This window comes from Embiotoca jacksoni, unplaced genomic scaffold (genome assembly GCF_022577435.1).
Source record: "Embiotoca jacksoni isolate LCO1_2020_lvr unplaced genomic scaffold, fEmbJac1.0.p SCAF_23, whole genome shotgun sequence".
Classification (NCBI taxonomy): domain Eukaryota; kingdom Metazoa; phylum Chordata; class Actinopteri; family Embiotocidae; genus Embiotoca; species Embiotoca jacksoni.
The window spans coordinates 6,772,837-6,795,922 of record NW_027185374.1 but is presented as its reverse complement, the minus strand read 5'-3'; the positions used below and the strand labels follow the sequence as shown (position 1 = coordinate 6,795,922).

Genomic DNA, 23,086 nt, shown 5'->3' with positions numbered 1-23,086 from the left:
GTGATGAGAACTCCTAGTTATGCGCGGTGGCACCCGGTGCGAGTGCTGGCTTCCGAAGGGCAGACAGATAAATTATTCAGCCTGAAGTTTTGCATCAGCATGGCTCAGATGGCAGCACATGAGAGGGATTAATTCATGCAACATCCATGAGAGGACAAGGAGATGTCTCAGAACCATGAGCTGAGTGAGAGGTGCTCATATGAAAGTGGAGAGGCAAATTACTGCTCATCATGGAAGAATCGCTAATTGCTGAGTTACTGTAGACTATGATAGCTTTGTGTTGAGATGCAGGTGATTATGAAAACAACAAAGTAATGCCCTAATGGAGCATTTGCGCTGTTTCAGCTCTGGATGCATTTAGTTTTTCTTTGTGTTAAACAGGAGTTTTTTTTCTTCCTGTTACATGGGAGTTTTCCCTTCCAGCTATCACCCGTTGGATTTCTCTTTATATTGTTCTAAGGTTCTGTGGTAAAGACCTACATTAAGTTCCTTGAAATGACTTGTGTTGTGATTTGGAGCTATTTAAATACAATTTGAATTATTTTTAAATCAGTAATTTGTGCTTTAATGTTGACGAAAGATGAAAAAAAAAAAAAAAGAAGTGTCCCAGCAAATAAATGAAATCAAATCCCAGTGGTGTGCCCGTTTTAAGCCTGTTATTATTGATGTGTTTTATTTTTGAATCAGCTCTAATCATCTCAGCTGAGCACAAATTAGTTTAGGCACAGCACATGTTGATAGTTAATAAATGAGCAGTGTTTTTCATTGATGTGTCAACACTGTGCCGGCTACAGACGTGGCCATCTCACGTTTGCCTGAATGACTTTGACAACGCTGGCAGAACTGAATAGATATTGTTTGACTGACATGGGGAGCCCTGACAGAGGAGAATTAGCAGACTATTAGCATTCCATGACATTTTCCCGTCCGTCCAGGAAGCAGTGGTGGCCCTGTAAACAAAGTGATTTTGCGGTGTATGGCGAGGAGAAAAGGGAATAGAATGTAATGTAAAATGGCATTGTTCAGTGGCCGAGATACCAGGTGCGCATTCTAATGCGGATCTACAGGGCAACCTCCGGTTGGCTGAAACAGAAGAGGGAGCCGATAACGCAGTGGACGAATGGGACATGCGGCAGGGTAATTGAAAGTGCTTGGGATTTTAAAGGCCAAATGCTACCAGGGGTTATCAGCAGCAGAAACAATCTGAATTTTTTATGGGAGTAACTTATTATCCGGACAAAAAGGAGGTTTGTCACGCTTCACAGAGGGTACGCAGGATAGAAACGAGATCATAAAGGCCACGAGCAAACTTTAGAGTGCCTTTAAAACACCGTAAAATTACTTTTAGCACCTTGTTTGCAGGAACAATGTTTGGATTGTGTACCCAACAACCTTTGGAGGAAATATGCTCCACTTACCAAACAGCCTCACAGTAATTGTCTGTGTAATGGAACAAACTAATAAGGTGTTTATATTGTTTTTTTTTTCTATTATAAATCTGCATACAGCGAAAGAGATCATTGCTGTGATAACAGCTTACATCATTTCTTATGTTACCATACAGAGCAAAACCAACCTGAAATTAAAGGTGAGAGCTGCAGAATGTGACATCATTTCTCATTGTAGAGCTACAAATTCTCACAAGAGCACCATGGGGGAAAAGACACAAATATTGTTTGGACAAGTCATGTGACATACATCCTCCCACAAATCCTATACACAAACACACACATTCTCCAAATTGGTGGGCAGCCTTGGGACAGCCCGAAGGCTAAAGGAAGACTGATGACAAAATCTGCATCTTATAAAACAATAAAACACTCTCCTGTTGTTCCCCCAAGGCAGGAGGCTGACAAACAACACAACTGGCAGATTCCTCCACTCCCGAAAAAAAAAAAAAAGACAACATGCCTTTAGGGTGTATGGACTCGGCTTGGCCCTTGGGAAAACTGACTGTATATATGCTGTATAGAGGAGACTGCCCAGAGAGTAAGGCCTCGTTGTGTGGAAAAAGCCAAAACAGTGTAAACAGATCATTCTGACAGGCATTTCTGTATTTATCAGTATTGTATAAACAGAAAATTCAAGCTTGCTCTTTGAGTACAATATTTATGCAGTTCAGTTATGTGTTTATTTTCTCTCTTCTTAAGTTATATAAGAAACTATAGTCTTGTGCTACTGCATTAAAAGATAGCACAGCTGAAGTTGTTGTTTTTACATTTCTGTGTGTGAACATATGAGATAAAGTGTGTAGTGAGGTTTGTGAGGTTTGTGGAGAGGTGCTGACAGGGATATTTTGGACTTTTGGAAAGAGCCAGACTGGTGTCCGCTTAGAGATTCTTGCATTTTGCTATTTCAAGAAAAATACCCTAATTTGCTGCGTTGCTGAGAGTGGGCCCCCTCCTCTTCTCTCTGTACACCAACTCTCTCGGCTCGGTCATTCACTCGCATGACTTTTCCTGCCACAGCTATGCTGATGACACCCAACTAATCCTCTCTTTTCCCCAAACTGAAACACAGGTAACAGCACGAATCTCTGCCTGTCTGCCTGACATCTCTCAGTGGATGTCCGCACACCACCTGAAAATTAACCTCGACAAGATCGAACTGCTCTTCTTTCCAGGGAAAGACTCTCCCACCCTCGACCTGACTATTACCTTCAACAACTCCGTGTTATCCCCGACCCTCACCGCTACGAACCTCGGCGTGATCCTCGACAGTCAACTCTCCCTTACTGCCAACATGTTCCTGTAGATACATGCTGCACAACATCAGGAGAATACGTCCTCTTCTCACTCAGAAGGCGGCGCAGGTTCTGGTCCAGGTTCTGATCCAGGTTCTGGTCCAGGTTCTGGTCATCTCACGTCTGGACTACTGTAACTCCCTCCTGGCAGGTCTACCTATTAGCGCCATCCGTCCTCTGCAGCTCATCCAGAATGCAGCAGCTCGACTGGTCTTTAACCTCCCGAAATTCACTCACACTACTCCGCTCCTCCGCTCCCTTCACTGGTTACCAGTAGCTGCCCGCATCCGTTTCAAGACATTGGTACTTGCGTACCGTGCTGCGAACAGATCGGGTCCAGTCTACATCCAGGACATGGTCCAACCCTACATCCCAGCCCGTTCACTCCGCTCTGCATCTACCAATCGGCTCGTCGCTCCCTCGCTGCGAGCTAAACACTCTACAAAATCATGACTGTTTGCTGTCCTGGCTCCTAAATGGTGGAATAAGCTCCCCACCGACATCAGGACAGCGGAAACTCTGTACATCTTCCACCGCAAACTAAAAACACACCTCTTCCGACTTTACCTTGAATAGGTAGCACTTTAGTAGCGCTTAACATGGCACTTGCTGATAGAACTTTGTAGTTTGGCTTTCTTGAAGAAATTGTATTTTCTTGATTCTTGTTGTCCTGGGTTTGTACCCTCATGGTCGAAATGCACTTATTGTAAGTCGCTTTGGATAAAAGCGTCAGCTAAATGAAATGTAATGTAATGTAATGTCAGGTGCTTGATATCACACGTAGGTCTGTATGGTAAATATTAAATTATGATGGGTGTTCTCACTCTTGCCATGAAAACAGATAACCCTAAAATGTTACCTTACTCCTTTAAATAAATACTTTTCTTATATTCAGAGTTACTTACCAAAATTGTGTGTATCCTTAAGGTCTAACCATAGATAGAAAGCGGGATGAAGTATCTCCACTTCCTCCCACTCAACGAAAGTGAAGCCAAAATATCGCTGCCATCTAATGCTGGTAACGTAATTTGGAACCGGAGTCTTTGTGCGTTCAGGCCGACAGTAATTGGAAAAGTTCCCATTTGGGGATGTCCCTCTTCGAAGTTGAGAGTCTTCACATGAGGACAACAAACAGGCAACTTGGCAGCCCTCAGGAAATCTCCTCTATTTCTGTTGTAAGAGAGAGAAAAGGGGCCTCATCATCGTGCATATATACCAACATATGGAGCAGATGGAACTCAGAGGGTCAATGTTTTCTGTACACAACACTTCTACATGCTTTGATGTACTGCTGTAGGCTTGGGCACACCAAGTGTGGCTATTTCACTTTAAATTTTTTTTTTTTTTTTACTTTGTTTATATGCAATGCAATTACATTTCTTACCTTTCACTTACCAAAAACGCTGCCATGTCAAGTGACATCAAACCTGCTCCTCGAGGGATATTCTTGTTTAGACAGGTATTCAGGTGTATTTTCCCAGTTGCTTATGATCACACTAGCTGAGCACTAATGATGATAGGGGTGGCATTATGTTATCAACCCATATACCCATCTGACTCAATCATGCTGCCAACTACGATGTCACCCTCTTTTTATTGCATCAAATAACATTAAACCCAACATTAGAAAAATTAACACTTGAACAAACTTCAATGTGATAGGAATCTTTTGGACAAATTTGAAGGGTACTTTGAGTTTATAGTTTGGCCACGTCCAATTTGCTAACACTAAGGGGGGCGGGGTTTATGATCTACACTGCAACCAGCCACCAGAGGGCGATAGAGATGTTTTAGCTTTTGGGGAACCGTCACATTGTCTATCTTAATAAACAATCTATGGGTCCAACACGTATTTCCTTTTTCATGACATTTATAAAACCTGCTTTTTTTCAAAGGTTTGCTATCTTATAGTCTTCATTTTCACTGCCTTTGGTGTCGCTTTGACACACTACTGCCAACTGTTGATCAATGGATAAAATGCAAAACTATTGGTTGGAATGTGTATTACATCACTCGCTCCATAATGTTAATATAGTGGTCAAAAAACCAACAGGGAAATTTTATATTGCATTCGTTATTATCTATATGAACCCACAACATACCGTTCTTATGACCTTGTGTTTATAAAAAAAATTGTTTGTCATTTTTCTTGCATGTTTATCATATCAAAGAGGCGAACTGGTCAGGAGAAAAGAAGGACAGTCATTTCAGTCAGTGTACAGTAGCCTCTGCTCAAGTTGCTGCTGACTAACCTTTGGATGACTTTCAAGTCCCTCCACACACCATTGTTATTCCTCTGTCTTTCCCTCAAATGTCCTTTTCTAGCAACAATCAAGCATGCTCTCAACTATGAGAGGAAAAAAAACCATGCTAGTTCCTCGGAGGAACCACAAACTAAGGAACAATTTGCACAACACAAAAGCTTTTGTTTCCAGCCCTTTGAGTTGGAGACAGGTGGTTACTCTGGGAATAACTTGGCTTTCTCTTTGAAAAACTATAGGGACAGAGGTGTCAAGTACAGGCAAGCCACAGAAACAAGAGGATTTGTGTTTAAGTACAAAGCATATAATGTGAGACATTATATTCTGCTCTGTCCCAATTTGTTTTAGTCATACTGTACAATGTCAAATGTATTTGAAACAGCACATAAAATATTCCTTTTCTTTATTTTTTCATTAGTTGCAGGTATGGCACAAAAAAAAATGGGTGATAAATCCAAAGAAATACAGTGAAAAAGAAGCCTGATCATATATAAATATAGAGCACAAAACAGAGAAGAGTGACAGGTCATTATTACAGGGTGTCGGCACAGAACAAGATAAATAACATCACTGAAACACAGCTTTCTCAACAACCTCGATATTACAGCATCAAATTTCATTATTTCCAGGGGACTTTTCAAGAGCGAGAGGCGTGCTGGGTGACTTCTTCATTTTGTCACCTTGCACCCAGTCGGCTGCCATGATGGTCACTGACGGGAGTCTGTGCGAGCGAGCATGTTGCTCCTGCCTGGCCTGTGGTTCCTGATCAGAGCAGGCGAAAGAGAAAGACAGGACAGACAGAGGAGGAAAGATGTGGAGAGGCAGCGAGATTCGCTCTAACACCAGAGAGAATTGGTACCAGGAGGTGGGACTCCCCCCCCCGGTAAAGTTTCACACTGAGCAGCCATGCCATCAAATAGCGACACACTGCTTCTTTCCTGACAGTGTAAAATGAGATCTTTGAAATGTGTCTACCTTTTCCAGTCATTTAGTGAGACTGCAGTCAGCCTCCTGTCAAAAAAAAGTCACCCGTTGCTCCAGAGCTGCTTTGTGAAAGTGAAAGAAACTCACCACATTAAAGGTGTGCAATTTTACTCCTGAAAGAAACTCAGTGCACTAATAATGTTTCAAGTTTAATATGACAGACATTTTGTTCCTGTTTGAGTCTTCAAATGAATACTTGTCTGAATTCACTGTGATGGCCAATTTAGCCGGTGCTGGTCGTGCCTTACCACAATGATCCCCACCCTCCCCTTTGGCACCAATTTCTCTTTGCTGAATCAATACCAAGGAAGCAGGGCGGTGGTGTGTGGCGATAATCAGGGCAACGAGCTGCAATTGTATCACACCAGTGGAACTTCAGGGTTTCTTTCTTTTTGGAAAGCTAGAATAGTGCGATGAATGGCACAATGTGACAAAGCCCTTCATAGGTTGAACAGACAATGAGAACATTTCCACTCAGAAATAAATGTTGGGACTGTTCCTTTTAGAGACCCTTGGAGCACCAGGTATTAAGCAGTTAAATATAAGGAAATAATAAAAACAAAAATTCCCATCTGACTAAATCACAGCTGGAAACTGAGTTTAGAAGCATCACTCTTGAAGCAAGATTTTTTTTCCACGTGTAGGTTATAATATTACAAGGGGTGCACTTCCTGGGAATTAAGGCAATACTTTGTTATAAATTATATTTTGTCACATAACAACTAGTCATGGTTCTACTCACATGGATAAGTTTAATCAAATTTACCCAAGACCTAGGAAATTGTTTCAACATACTGCATGTTGCAGAAATTATGTTCAATCTGTGTCCTGTACCAACTCTGACATCTTCAAAATGCTACAGTACCTTAGTTTTAATGGTATTCATACGAGCACTGGGTACATTCATGCACAACTGCATTATTCATTCATGTATTCATCAATGCACAAAATAAATAATGGATTTTTTTTTTGTTGTAAAAAAACTAATTTTGGAAGAGCTTTGAAAACAAAGGTGTTTGTTTCCTCTGCACTCTGGGGCCCTCCTATATCTGAGAAGAGGTCAATATGTACCATTTATGTTACAAAGGTAGCAAATCAAACGTTTTATTTTAGAAGGAAGGTAAAACTGCAGCCGAAAAGATAAACACTATTTCTATCCCTGTATGATGTGCTGCAGCCTGCTGCCCTCCTCCCACTAACCAAACGTTTTTTTCTCCCCTTTCCTATGCAATAAAGATCGACTTGTGCCACTTGTTTTCTGCTACAGTGGAAAAAGGCAATTTTTAGTGTATGCTGTGACCAGTGCAATGTAATAAAATACAACTGCCCCAAACACCTTTTTCAAATGATTGGTATGTCTTGCCTACACATTTTAGTACTTTAGTAGTTTTTTCCTGTTAACTGAATTCTATGGTATATTTAGAAGCTGTACTTGCTAGTGGTTTTATTTGCTCGCATTATACTGTAAAGTGCTCCCAAAATTTTGTCCGCCTCATTTACATCCATTTTATAGAAGGGAAAAAACATAATCACAAACTGCAGCTTTAAAAAAAAAAAAGACCATAGTTTAAACCAAATGTGTTTCAATCAGATACTTAAAATCAAGGAATTACCAAAATGTCTCTTCAGTTAGAGAACTTACGAATAATATTTAGACATGAACGTTTGAAGTTTTTAGATTAGCAATACCAGAAATATGGCATATAAGGAGGTTAAGAGCTGCTGCAGCACAGAACATGTCTGTAGAATGATAGTGAAAGGTCTAAGGTGAAAAGTCTCTGGTCATAATGGCTGATCTCTTCACCTGCATAAAGATGATTGGACATGACAAGTCAGTTGACAGCCACACAGCTGTTGATTAGGCCTGTGATAATAAAGCATAAGGAAACAGCCGATGCCACTCAGCCAATGCAAGCGGGATTCAATGCTCTGCTGGGCTCTATTTAAGAATGAGTTTTTTATTACTGGATTGATGTATCAGACTGCAGTACCTACAGTATATACAGTGTACAGCACTGTGCATTAAAATTATTGAAGATTAAATCTAATAATTCGAGTTTAATGTTATCAAAAAAGCAAAACTAATTAGGTTTGCTGGAAAAGTGTATCATTAAAAAAAAAAACAGTTGGTGTCATTTTCATCTTTGTAATTAATTTTTTTTTTTGGCACTGTCACCATAACTGTGTAGTGGTGGAAAAAAATACCAGACACCGAATGTCTTGGACACCGAACAGGCACAGTGATGGAAAAACAAAATGCTTGGCATATTTGGTTACATTAAACTCCAGCACCCAAACTAATCTAGAAATGACTCAAACTCATTTCCCATTTTCAAGTGTTTATGAACACTTCACACCTTCCACAACTACACAAGAAGCCTCTCGTCATCAAAAATAAAGTAAGTAAACACTGTAAGAAAGAGAAGTGTCACACAGCAATGTTTACATATTCAAAAACGGTTAATCCTTCCCAATTGTACTTTGAAGTAGCTTAGAGGACTTTTATCAAGAAATAGAGCAGAACTGAGTGTGTAAGCTGCTCAGGCTCACATCCCTCACAAACACAAAGGGCAGAGGCTGAAGTTGAATGTGCGAATTGCACAGATATGGAAATCAAGGACCTGCTGAGAGCTGCAACATCGTGGTAAAAAAACAATGAATCCCTTTTGTGGCGCAATTTCAGCTACGATTCTGTGAAAATTAGATATTTTGTCAACCCAGATGAAAGTTTTCATGAACGTACCCAGCATTCAATAATATAAACCTCAAAACTAGGATAAAAATGAGGTCTGCCATAGTGGTTGAGGGACTAACGATGTAAGTCCAATGTTCACAATGTGCGTAAAGGAGTAACGCACACTTTTGAACTCGGTGTTATTTTAAAGCACTAATTTGAGGGGAAAAACTCCTATTTGCTTTCTTGTCCAGAGTTAGATCAAAAAAGGATTATACTAGTTTTGGATCTGTTTATCTAATATGAACCTTTCACCAGCTTGTTAGCTTCGTTTAAAGTCTAAAAACAAAGGCTTTATAAGGTTATGTGCTGAACCATTTCTTGGCCGGAAGCAGTGACTTCCTGTTTTTGCTGGCTGCTTGCGACCCCCCAAAAAACTGCAGCTCATTGTTTTAACACTTAAAAAAAAGCAATATATAGCCTAACATAATATTCAGTGCGCTTTAGAGAACCTGGTGGGCAGATTTACTTCCTTACTCTTGGAAAGAGCCAACCTGGCAGTTTCATGCTAAGCTAAGCTAACTGGCTCCGAGCTGTAGCTTCATGTTTACATTAAAAACATGAGGTCAAATTATTCCTTAAAACCTTTAACAGAGATACCAAATGTGATCTTTTCTTTAACCCCGGCTGTATTTACTCGTCATTCCTGCACTTAATGGTGTAGTTTGAAACCAGGTGCTTGGGATCATAAAAGGAACAGTTACCAAAATGTCTTCAGAAACTCATATCCATACTTACTAACAGTGATGACTGTACGGGGCACTTTGGCACTTATCATGATTTACTATACCACAGGAGGACATAGCAACTAGCTACTGATTAATTTATCTTCGCTTATATTTTTTGGGGGAAATTGTGTCAAAGTCTGTGTCTAAGTCAGACATACTTCATGTTCTTGATGTGTCCAAAACAACCTCTACAATTTTGAAAGTTCTCATCATCAAAAGCACACAAAAAAAACAACCCATATGTTTTAGTAAAACATTACATCTAGTAAGACTTTAAGATTAAAGAACTCTCAGGAACTCCATTTACATTCAGTGTGATCTTAAATTTGAAATGAAAATGTCTGAAATTATAAAGAAAAAAAACCCCTCTCAAAAACAAATGGATAGCAGATAATATCTGTGATGACTACATCTCTGTAATAACATCATACAGACCATAACAATATTGTAAGGATGCCCTGAAATGCTCATCATTCTGCTCTGTTTTGCTTGGCATATTAATCTTCTTTACATGTATCAGTTTCTCATCACATCTATTGTACACAGCTTGATGCGCACACATGTACCACTCGGACTAACCCAGGCTTCCACTGAAGAGGCTACATATGCTGAACCACAACACCAAACTGAACCTCCACCCAGGCTGCATTCATGGAGATTAAATTTATACTCTTGACTGGGTTCCCTTTGTGTTCTTTAGTGTTGTGGTTGCACTATAAATATGAATATAACAAGTAGAAAACGGTCAATTTGCCGTTAAATACGGACTCATTTCAGAGTGTTGAAAAAGCCTGAATTTGTGGGAGTAGGTCACGTATGTGCAGAGAAATATAAAATGGATTCTATATGTTGAGACCTTAAACTGTATGTTGTGCTTCCTGTACTCCAACATAAAACATTTATCATAAACCTTTGAATAGAGCTTCTTTAACATTTACAAGTTATACATTTACCAAATTGGTTTAACTTCTTATGCTTCCATCAGCTTTGATATTTCAGCAATGCAAAGGGAGACAACAAGAAGAAAAAGATAGTTAAGTCATCTTCAACAGAAAAATAAGAAACAAGACACAAGTCCTCAAAACATTTGTCATAACCAACAATGAACGGAATTTTTCATTTTCTTATTTTCTCTTTTTTACAATACATATTTTAAAAACCCCGCTGGTTAAGGTTATGGTCTCAGGTAGATCTTCCACAGTCAATCTTCACAGTTGGTGTAAAAGCAGAGAAACATTCTCGCTAGAGTAATAAAATATCATGACTATTATTATGGTCATTATTATCTTTTATTCTCATATTGTTCCATATAAATGGTGGAGGATAGGGGCGAGGGCGTGTCACCCTAATGAAGAGCCTGCAGTCCCAAAGTTCCTACTCTCCTCCCTGTACAATGTTTTATTCAGCAGTTGTTCTTTTCTTTTGTTTAAAAAAATGCTCGCCCGCAAGGAAGGAGAATTTACGGGAAGAGAGAGTGGAGTATTCATTCGGCGAAGTGTCTTTATCCTCCTGTATGATCTTAAACCGTCTTTCTGCTAAATAAAAAACAAAAAACAAAAAAGGAAACCCAAGGTCCAGAGCCTCACTTGCACTGTTGCCGCTGTTTTTATCCAAATTGTTAACAAACCTATGCTCAGGGTCTGCCAGCACTACCTATAGTTGGCTGCCCTCACGTTGAACTATGCGTAGGCTTAGGCGCATGCACACATACTCGCACACATACTCGCACACACACTCGTACACACACACTTGCACACACAGGCAACTGTCCCATCAGGAGTAAAACCCGGGCGTGTAGCGCAACCCCATACTCCCTCTGAACACGCGTGCCCTCCTGTCAGCACTTGTGGGGCAAAAGAAACATGTAGAAAATAGCCCATCAGAGGAAACATGAACAAAGATTTGTTCGATGTTGATTAACACCCAGGCTCACGATTCGGTTTGTAATCTGAAGGCACTTTGTTTCATGGCAGAAAGTAAAGTGGCTTCTGTTCCACAGGCAGACCGCTGACTGAATATTGGAGTCAGGCCTCTCTAATCGGACCTTTCTCTTCCTCTCTGCCTGTTCTTCCTCTCCCTCCACTCTTCCTCCCTTTAACACGCCTCCTCTCTGCTCCCTCTCCTCCTTATTTCAGTTCCTAAGCTTGAAACGTCTTTCTGCCCTCCGGTCCAGCTGCCTACACCTCTGCTGATTCCTCTGTGATTATTGTTCTGCCACCGTACTGTCAGTTGGCCACGTGGACTCGTGAGCACAGTGTTAAAAAGATACAGCTACAGGGGGAGTAAGCAGACAGAACTAAATGTTGCCAGAGTCCTTGTTTTTCTACAGTACAGCACCAAGCAGGTAAAGAAAATGCCAAGGTGTGAAGTGAGGCTGGGCTAGAGTGAAAAACAAGTGTCGGTGATTGGCATCTGGTGCAAGAAAATGAAGATAAAGATACACAGAGAAAGGTCTGATTCCATGTATTCGTAAGCAGGGAAATGTTACTTCATATTCAAAATGTCAGCAGTGTCTTTATTCCGCCGCCTTCCAAAGATTATTTCCACAGCTTCATAAAATTGTTCTTGTGCTTTACAAAGTGTCCTCCCTCGGCGCTTGTGAACTCTTCCACCAAAGTCCAGGCTCATTCATCGCCCACCTGTCTTTGTGCTCGTAAAGACGTCCCGAGTCCTGCAACGAGGAGAGTTTTCTGTAAAAGAGGTCTCTTTAAAAAAAATTGCGCATCTTCTTTATTACTTTATGTTTTTTTTTCTCTCTCTTTCATTAACTGCGGTCCCTCTGTGGTCTGTGCTCCATCAGGGGATCCTGCTGCTTTCAGGATGCATGAATCTTTGGTGAATGGATGCCGAGGGTATAGCTCACAGACGGTGGGTCTGAATATTCGCCTCTGAGATGACAGAGAAAAGGGTCACCTCTGACCTTCCAGGAGGGTCAGCACCAAGGTGACACATAGCAGCCATATATGGGAGGATATGGACAGAGCCTTGGAGCTGAGATCTAAATAGGAAAACACATACAAAAATAACAATAGTAACCATTGGCTTTATATACTCCCAAAAAAACACACAAAAAAACGTGTTTCCACACAAAAACAGAACAGATGTGATGGAAGTTGTTGGAGGAAATACCATGAAATTTTATGAAAGATTTTTATTCAAGTCCTCTCAATTCAGTTTCTTAACTGTTTATTAAATATGAAACTATAGCCAGTGCTTTATAGCATACATCTGCTACACTTAGTGCTGATTAAGAATATCTTTAGTTCAATAGTATGTTAGATAGATAGATAGATAGATAGATAGATAGATAGATAGATCCTCGTGAAATTCCTCCCCATATATCACTGACAACATACCTCTCCAGTGCTCCCATATTTTTACTGTGTGCCTGTGTGTGAGTTAGCTGAAAATCACTTGAAATATGTACCATTGCCAAGTCTTTGACAAGTTCTGCTGAACTGAGCTTAATGCACAATGTAATGTAACGTAAAGTAACATATTTAACTTGAGTAACATATGTTAGAAAACTTATGTGATGTATGTAACATTAAAATGACCTGTTACAAGCCAAAATCATGATCTTTTCCTGACCATAACCACATGATTTTTGGTGCCTAAATCGAAGGCCCTGTGTGCATATGTACGAGACGCTATCTGATTGTGACAGAACAGCAGTATTTGGCGTCTTGGGATGATAATAGGTTGGCCAACTGGTGGGTAAAGCTGTTAGATTCAGTCAAATATAAAACTAATTGGAATTGATTTTCTCATTTAAATTAGGAAAACAAATAATTGTATTCCACAAAATGTCAAACTGTTGCCTGAACGCACAGCTCACCTGTGTGAGCAGATCCTAAAACAGTAACTCTGAACCGTCATCAGTCAGAAGTCACCTCTGATCAGTCCTCATGAGAGATTTCAAAAATGTTCCCTGTTACATCACATAAAGTCATGTAAGATTCATCATGTGAGATTGAATTGCATAATTCATAACATCACCCTGTCCTCACCTGGGGCGACCACTCCTTTGACTCCAAATGAATTAATGTTGTCACTTTGAATCATAATGGATCCAAATGAAAAATAACGTAAAAATAATTTTGCAGTAATAAAAAGAAGACATCTTGCAGACCACGATCACCGGGTGGGATTTTCCTTTGGACGTCTGGCTATTTTCCGTCACTCACATGAAAAATGAAAACAGATTATCCTGATTCATTTATGGTGTGTTAAAGTGAAGTCTGGGAAGCTTCTGGATATAATATTCCTCCAAGCATAAATAACAGAAATCGAATCAAAAGAACAGTGTTTCTCTGCCCACCAATATCACCTTGTCAATTGCAGGCCATTTTCGGTGTCTTTTTTTTACCTTCTGTTTGTTCCTGCAGTGCAATTACAGTGCAGCACTCAGCCAGCTTGGCTATCACTCATGTGATTACAACTCCGTTGCTATGGCAACCAGGCCCCCCTCCCTCTGCGAGAAGCTAGTTCAATGCTGCCAATTGTCCAAGATTAGATCCCCTCTCGTAAATCTCAACCTTGTCCGGGGAGGTTGAGAGACAACCAGGAGCTTCGATAAGAGCCACAGAAGAGGGGATGGAGGAGGCGGATGTGCGATGCAACTTACTGGGCGGTGGGTCTCGACACTCCCCTTCCTCCAGCGTGATATCATCGATGGCAATGTCTCCCTCGATGCCTGGTCCCCGGATACCTTCAAGTACGACCTAAAGAGAGTAAAAGAAGTTGTTATTCATCCATATAGACCTCGAAAACAGGGGAATCTGCACTGCTGTAAGATAAATCTAAGTCTGCACACAGTGTAATTTAGCTTAATCGCTGTGTATAAAACAGCACAGCAGGTGGCAAGTGCTTGTTTCGACTTTTAATGTCACAAAATTCTAAACTAATAATGCTTATGGTGTTAGAACAGTTAGCTGTGAGAGTGGGAACAAAAATAAAATGCCACAGAAGTGCAGCCGAAACTATAATTACTTTCCACAACTGAAGCCGTAAAAATGATGGAGAACAGTGCAGTTTTATATATTCGTCCCACACAAAGCTTCAGCTTCATGATGGCAAACCGTGAGTGATATTGCTTTCTCAGCACCAAACAATGTCTATGGATGCCGTCCACTTCTCTGCGTAATATCACGGCTTGTGAAGTGCGACATCAATATGCAGCCCCAAGGAAACTAATACCATAGGAACACAGACAGAGAGGAAAATAGAGGGCAACAAGGGGAATGCTGCTGCATATTGGATTTGATGAAGTTTTTTAGTCTCACCTGGAAGGACGCTGTTGGATGGATGCTTACTTTGGCCTGCTTCCAGCGGTCACCTTGGTTACCACTTAGCGACCACACAGGACCCTCTGAGGTCGTTTGGCCCTTCTGCTTTAGCAAGGCGTTTAGTGTTCCTGCGTGAAGGAGACAGACAGTACACACCCAGGTGGGCCCACACCAGCATTATTCCTATAAATATATAAATAATTTTGGTTCACTGAACTCCATACAACTCAGTGATTCCCAACCTCAGGGCTGCAGACTGGTACTGGGACGCAACATTTTCTCAAACCTTGCAGCTTAGTTGAAAGTGTTCAGTCTCAGATGAATTCCTTGATAGTAATTATTGTATAGTATAATTTTAGGGCACTGTAGGCTGTATTGCAGTAATTTCCTTCAACTCTGTCAGTCCGTCCAGCACTTCCCATCTCTCCTCCCTGTTACGTCCTGAACGCGACACATTACCAAATTTAAGTAGGTCATCAGTGCTCAGGGTAACAAGTCCAACATAACCACCTCTCAGCATTCAGCAGTGCATGAAATCTGTATGAGGGCAGTATCTGACACTGCAGGAAAGGAAGGGGACCTGGGAAAATGTCTAGAAGCTGAGTGGAATCCACCTGGGGTAAACTGAATTGACTGGTCAGAGTTTAGAGGCACAACTCTGTATATCAGGTCTAACATTTCACATACTGCATGTCGAAACAAAAAACAAGCCATGAAGTTAAAAAAAAACACTCTGTAGACCTTCATAATAAAACTGTGGCGAGGCAAAAATCAGGGCACGGGTATGAAACCATTTCTGAAGCATTGTGTTCCCAGCAGCATATAGTCGTGAAATGGAAGACATTTGGAACCAGAACTCTTCCTATATTTGGCCCTCAGGCTAATTTGAGTAACCAGCGAGAAGGGTATTAGTCAGGGTGGTGACCAAGAACCCAACAGACACTCTTACAGAGCTCCAAAAGTCGTCGGCAGTGCTTCATCAACGAGGCTTTTTATGGTAGAGCAGCTAGACATTGACCACTAAGTAAAAGACATGACAGCCCACTTGGTGTTTGCCATGCAGCATTAGAAGGTCTGGTCTGATGAAAACAACTTTGAGCATTGCTCATCACCTGCTAATACCATCCCCACACTGAAGCATGGTGGTGGTAGAAAGATGATATGCGAGTTCTCAGTGGCAGGGAGACTGGTGATGAAAGCAGTGAAAAGATATTTGTCAAAAATCATACAGGGTCTAACCAAAGAGGTATCCTTCATAACAGCAACAAAGAAGTAATTTGTCTCCTATATATCAGATACCACATAACTATTCACATAGGAGGACTCTGTTGGGATTTCCAGTTTAATTACAAGAGAAATTGGACTTAATATTCACCTCCGTTTCCTGCATTTCAGATTTATATATTCTTCAGCGAATGAGAAGCAGAGCTGAGCAGTAGCAAAGGTTAAACTCAGGTCACATGAATTGATACATTTATTAAGTTGAGGTTGTGCAAGCGATGATAAATTATTCTCTAGCTCCTGATAATCCAAATTAATTATCACTAATGGGCAATGTGTGATGAGAATTTTATATGAATGTAAATACTTTCCCGGTGGAGGACAGTTCCTCTTAATTTATCATTAATTTCAAACTATTTCCACCCAATCCGGCTTCCTTTTTCATCTCAGCTGGATTTCCACGTGAGTAACTACTAAGTGTGCTGCTGGAGCCAACTTCGTATTTTAAAATGCAACATGACGGATCCATTTCAACACTTACTAACACAGAGATAGTGGCCCTTATTGAGACAGAATAAACTATAGCAGGTCTGAATTGAAGACTCACCCTCAGTGAGACCTCTTGTCTGGTCCTAGACTTTGATATAAAGCCGTCAGATGATGACACTGAGTGCAACTACCTTACCCTCTCCTCCCAAAACACAGAATATGTTCGTGTTTTTATTTGCCGTGCGGGAAGAGTGTGTGTGAGAGAGTATTATTTTGCAAGACCTCAAATCAGGTTAGCACCGACACCATAGCGCGGCTCAGTGGGACCTCTGCTCTGAAGTCAAGTGAATTTCACAAATATGGAAAGCAGCGCCTTTCGCGTTGACACAACTGGTGAGCAAAAAACAGCAGCGACGATCACTGCACCCTCGTGTTTGATGCATTTTTGTCTCAGCGAGGTGCCTCATTACTGCTCAGCCCCCTTCAACAAACATCTCTGCGAGGAAACGAGGGGAAACTATACTGGATGTCCCTGTTCATATTCTCTCATCAGCACAGTGCACACTTTTCCCAACGACAGCACAATCTCCAGTGAGAGATGAGCTCTTGTACGGAACATGACCTGCGGTTTCATCTCCTGTTGAAGTGTTTAGGATGTAGAAGGATTCTTGTTGAGCTGGCTGGCTTACATTTTCTTTGAACTCATTGCGATGTAGGTGGTTATGTCAGTGTCATCACATCCTGAGGAAAAAAGGCATATGCTGTATATCCTTTGGTTCACTTTTTCTTTTTTGAAGGAAAACCTTTGGCAGGCACTTGTGAAATATAAAGAGATCTGAGAGGAGAAAGATGTGAGTCTGGTGAAAAGTGAGAAATAGCTCCTGGAAATTTTCAATTATGTAGTGAGGATGAGGGAGAGGGGGATTGAGGTGCAGTACCACCCTCCTTGCTAATGAAAAGATGACTCCCTTGCTTCTCAGAAGGTCAGGCTTAAAACAGACTTGCTTGGTGTGCTTTGCTGGAGACTTAATCCTATAAACAAATGCGACACGGACTCCAAAGGCAAACTTTGATGTGCGCTTCAGTAATTAAGTGTGACCTTGTCTCAGGTATCCCCCCGCCAGCTAACTACGGAGGAGTTTCTGTGAGCCTGTGCCACTGTTCTCATCAGTGTGTAGGCGAGACTCCTTATCGACCGACTCTGGCCTTCAGCGCTGCCGTGCCACAGCTTGACTCTGACTCACCTCAACAGCACAGTCCCAAAGAGCATCAAACTCCAAGAATTTCAAGATGGAGCAGTGCCACATCTGATGGCTCAGAGTCGCAACTCCAAATGAAAAAAAAAATCTACTTAAAACAGCAAAGTTCTCAAAGATAAGAGAAAATAAAGAATATATGTGCACATATTTATCATTAGCATTCTTTCCTCTGGATTGAAAATATCACAAACCAACATTCCCAAGCTCAGGGGAAAATTTCTCCCGCGGCCGGAGAAGCAGAATACTAAATGAGGCGTAGCTGTGGAGGATCTGAGCTGGGTTTCAAGTCCTTGACATTTAGCCCATTCATCATAACACGCCACAGTCTGGGCATGGGTTTCACCACAGACGGGGAGGGCAGGGAAGAGAGGGTCTGGCTGGCGATCAATTTGAGCAAATTGGAAATGTCACGGCCTACTCAACCTCGGCAGGGAGCCGGAGGAGCTCTCATCTCCCTGCTGAGTCGCCCTCCAACACCTCTGTCCTTACATTCTCTGCACCTCCCTCGCCTCCACCTCTCCAGATGTTTGGTCCGGCCCCCCTGCCTGGACACTTCCACTCTCTCCGCTGAGGACTCCTGAAAAGCAGCCTGGCTGAATTTCAGCTCTTATGGAGTCTTGTTGTAAACTCAGTGTAAAGCTAAAAGGGTCAGTTCTACCAAAATATAAAACATATCTCACTTTAGATAGAGATATTACTATTTACATTTTATAATTTGCATTTGACTCAGGCAGTATCTATCTTTTTCCATTCATTTCTACCTTCAAATAATTTACAATTATTTCCTGTTGTAAGAAAGTCATTTTATTTAAATTTTTCCGTGTCATTCACAAACTGTCAATGCTAAACACATAAAATCGAAAAAGGCTGACAGAATAGACACATTTGTGGGAAAGAATATAACATTTAAAAAGTGATGGATCATAATGTTGGGCAGCTCTGCATATTTCTCAGCTCTGCTGCCTGTATCATAACTGACCTCTGGTTGTGCTAGTTTAATGTCAGTTTAATCGAAAAAGGAGTGTATGTTTTTAACCCTAGTAAAGATCATAACTTTGTTTTTTAACAGTCTTGTGGTATCATAATTCCATTACCAAGACATTTCTCATAATAATCCATAAAAACTGTTCATAATGTGTATTAAAATGGATAAAAACAGGAGGACATACTGCAGAGGTCAGTGACTGAACTTTGTCAAATGGATTCAATTTTGATATTGCTCACTAATAATGTAACAAAATGCCATGGCACTTATTGTAGCTGCACTTTAGCTCCAAATGGAAAAAAATAGTCTAATTCTCAGTAGAACAATCTGTAAGCTTATTTATATTATTAATGCAAATAAAAAATATAAAATAAACTTCAAAGGGAGGAGATGCACAAAAGAAAATTTAGCTTGGAATAATTTACATAAACCAACGTGTTCAAAGTGCGGGAGACAGAACGAAGAGAGAGCGAGCTGAGTGGTTTGGAGCTGGAGCAGCAGGTCCAGCAGAAGCTCGGAGAAGCGGAGCAGGTGGAGGGTGGCGATGGCGATGATACCACCAGTCTCACTAGGATACTGAAGTAAATGCAGCCAAATGCTCACTGTAAATGTCTTATCAAAACAGAGCAGAGTTCAGCTGCCAGCCTCTAGTGATTTCACAGTTTGCTGAACGTCAAGTTCAAGCTTTAGTTCAAGCACAAATCTCCCAACTCCCAATCCCCTCTTGGTGTTTACTCACTCTCTTCTCTCTTTTACTTTCTTTACTTTCTTTCTCATTTAGTTTTTTTTAATACATTTTTGCGTGAACTAAAATATATTTTAGTGAAGTATTATTTTTAGTAAATGCCATCTTTTTGCAGTGCACTCGCTCTTTGTTTGGTGTCACTAAGATTTCTCTTTTAAGGCCCTGAAAACTTAAAGTGACAGGGTCCTAGGTGATACAGATGTATTTTTATTCGGTCTCTCTGTTTTCATAAGCAGAACAAAAACGACCAAAATAAAACATGAATGTTCAAATTATACATCTGTGAGCCCCTCTGGAGTCTCTCAAGCGAGTGCTCATAAGTGTCCATTGCTAAACGGGCCAAAACATGTTAACACAAGAGAAATGTGAAGAAAGCAACTAAAATAATGGGTCCAATAATATATGTATATAAATGTGTTGTTGCCAGAACAGACCAGAGTTCCTAAAGCTTTGGGTCACCTGATATGCTGACAGAGTGGTGGGAGATTTATAGGACATATAGACATTTAAAAATTTCATTTTTCGTGATTATAAATGTTTTCTAAAGTGCTTTGACTGTGCAGCATCAGCTTGTCATCTCTCTTGCATTTACCGCCTCCATCTCCCACGACACCCAAGATGACCCTGCAACCCCACCCGCTGGTGCCTCTTTACCTGCCTTATGAACTGGCGCAGTAGCTAGTGATAGGGGGTGAAGCTGAGACAGAGAATCCCCCACTCTATTCCTTCAGCAATGTATAAGCCTGCTGTTTTTGTGCTGCAGACCCAGTTTCGCTCACCTCTCCCAAACATTCAAACACCACAAACAGCGTGCACTCAGAGCAGGAGTACTCATGGTCAGCTGATTGGGTCCCGGGTGAAGAGAGCCAGACGTAAGCCACAGATTGCTCCTTCAGTCTCTCTGCCATCTTCGAATGGGCCATACAAGGTTGTTATCTACTTTCAGACATGAATGTAAGAGCTAATGCCCAGGATCGGTTTGTGCACACACACCTTTGAAGGGGCTTGTTGCGAAAATGAGATATCTTTTGCTTGGAACATCTAACACCTGCACTTAACATTTTTTTGTAGAAAAGTGCAAAACTCCACACTGCATCCACCGTGGGGACAACCTCCCTGGAAATGACTGAAACTGTTTTGCTTTTTCTCCAGCATAACTACGGTGGTTTTTTTACTCACAGACAAGCAGTCTTTCACCAAAGAGAAAATAAAAGAAAAAGAGAAAACCTCACTGGGAAACATGAAGGTGACGGACAGCAATTTCAAGAATTTCATCTCTAAATTTATGTTTCAAAGCCAGTGCGATGTCCCGCAGATGCTTGATGATGTACTTGTCTTTAGAAAGAAAATTTGTTGTGGTGTCTCCTCGCTGGCTAGAAGAATAAGGATGCATTCCCTTCATTTAGCAGAGAATTGCTGAAACAATTTGAGCTCCACTTTAAGTTGCTTCAGCTGCTTAAGCAACCAATATCACAGAAAAGAGACAGTTTCTTCAAAGAATCAGAGTAATTACTCTTCTCTTCATCTACTTTCACGAACTATTGAGCAATGGCCATAAATTTAGATAGTCTTTTCCGCAGTCACTACGTGGACGATTATTTCAAAGAGCAGCGCAGAGGACAAGACGAGGACAGTGAAGCAATATGAGGGATGTGTCTTACCTATGTGTTTCCCATACATGTGGTAGAAGAAGCCGAGGCAGTAGGCAGGTGGGTTGGTGATACCGTAAGGGTTTTTAGGGGCTACGTTGAAAAACGGACTTATGAGCCGTGCCTGTTGCCCTTCCTTGCGTGGTCTCGATGTCTCGATGTACATGTAGAAACCTTGAAATGCAGAGGACACATAAAAATACACATATAAGCATACACTTATACAATATGCCACTTCACGTTGACTGGCAGGAAAAATCGTCTTAATATATCACACTGAAATCATGAACTATTCAAATTCTGCATGATGCAAATTCCTTTATAAAACTGCCTTGTGCTATTGGAGGAAGAACCTCATTTAAGGGATAATTAGAATTTATTATAACTTGGGTCTTTTTTGTTGTTTTTATCACTTGCATATTAAAAGTCAGCAATTTATTTGGAGCTAAAGCTGTAGGCAATCACACCCTTAATTGGTAAGAACTCATCATTGCACAGTAAAACTTTGTTCACAGTTTAAACAAACATTAAAAAGATCAATTCGATGTTAACTTTTCCATTTCTCTGTGATATTCTTCTAAATTAGTCAGTCTAACATGATGTTTGTTTGAAACTCTTTCTTGTCCCATCACTAAACTCCCACATCGCAGTAGTTAACCTGGTGAGGTCCATGTTATTATTATTACCAACAGGAGGAATGGATACAGTAATAAACATAACATTTTAAGAAACAATTATTTTGTAAAAGTGAAACCGTAAAGTTGTTGTTGGTGTAGTTTCTCAGTACAACTGAAAACCTCTGGAGGGAATATCTTAAACTACAGGAGATGAATTTAGTCCAAGATTCCTCCCAAAAAATTAAATAAAGATTTCATAAAAACTTGTATTGTGGGTGACCAAATAGCCAGGTAGTTGGGGCGCATACTTTATTGGTGCACATGCCCTGAGGCGAGTGTCTGCTTGCCTGCTTTTATTCCAAGCTGACTGGACCTGCAGCTGTTTCATTCTCCTACTCTTTCCCCCCATTTCCTGTTCACCTCCACTGTCATACAGGCATAAAATGCGCGAAAAGTATACTGTCAGATTTCCTGACAGTATACTGTATATATACAGTATATATATATATATATATATATACACACAGTATATTTCCCACATGCCTTGTGGGGGAAGTCACTGTCCCTGACTAAGGAACAGTGGATGTGCTCTTTAAAAAATATGAGGTTTTATACACCAAAAAAATTGACATTGTTTAGTGATAGCATGATGGAAATTAAACGTTCCATATTAGAGATAAGGAGGAGAGCTTTCTATGAAGTTCTCCTTTTATAGTCACAATAACCTGGGGCAAACCGAGATGATAACAATGGGGTTACATTTACGCTCCCGTGGTCTGACAGTCGTGGGCAGTGGCGGTGATGCCAGACGGTCTTCTGATTGTGTCTGAGCCAAATAATCTGAAGCCAATCTCTGCCCTGCCACAGGCGCAGGGAAGGTAGCAAGTGAGCAGCTCCACGCCCCTCCAGCCAAAACCAGATGGAATATCTCCCTCAGCTGAATCTCATATCACATAATTACATGCAGAGAGGAATGGGGCTGATAATGAAATGCTGGACATTTTTAAACCATTAGGTGATTAAAGCCAATGCATTATTTACTGCTTCAGCTGCTGCTGGTGCCGGAGCACCCTAATAGGCACTTATATTCCACCACAGATAACTTCCGTCAGAGGACTCGTACAAAATCCTCTAATGGATTCCCTATATGTCCAATTTTGTTAATTCTTTATTTATTAAGTTCTTGAGTATGGAATACCTGCACATGTAAATAACATAGAGAATACTAAATACTATGCAGAGTCCTCTGGATTAGGTACCATGGAAACAGCAACAGATGCTCATTTATAAGATTCAAATACATGATCAAGACTGCTCATTGTTAGTTTGTGCTGCATCAAGCAATTGGTGACACAATGAGCACAGCTGAAATAATATATTATG

General features: G+C 40.8%; 1 protein-coding gene and 1 pseudogene across 2 annotated transcripts in view; one reads left to right on the top strand and one right to left on the bottom strand.

Moving 5' to 3' along the window:
* Positions 1 to 1,053: 1,053 nt before the first annotated feature.
* Positions 1,054 to 3,319, top strand: LOC138203763 (uncharacterized; annotated as a pseudogene).
* Positions 3,320 to 5,390: 2,071 nt separating this feature from the next.
* LOC138203554 (MAM domain-containing glycosylphosphatidylinositol anchor protein 2-like) overlaps positions 5,391 to 23,086 on the bottom strand; it is a 182,956-nt gene continuing 165,260 nt past the window's right edge. For both annotated transcript variants that reach the window (XM_069158514.1, XM_069158515.1), the window contains exons 15-19: positions 21,099 to 21,260; positions 14,736 to 14,866; positions 14,078 to 14,174; positions 12,364 to 12,448; positions 5,391 to 12,121 (exon numbers count right to left, since the gene is read on the bottom strand). In XM_069158514.1, coding sequence (XP_069014615.1) covers positions 12,079 to 12,121; positions 12,364 to 12,448; positions 14,078 to 14,174; positions 14,736 to 14,866; positions 21,099 to 21,260 — 518 coding nt within the window. In that variant the 3' untranslated portion in view covers positions 5,391 to 12,078. The remainder of the gene's footprint in view (positions 12,122 to 12,363; positions 12,449 to 14,077; positions 14,175 to 14,735; positions 14,867 to 21,098; positions 21,261 to 23,086) is intronic.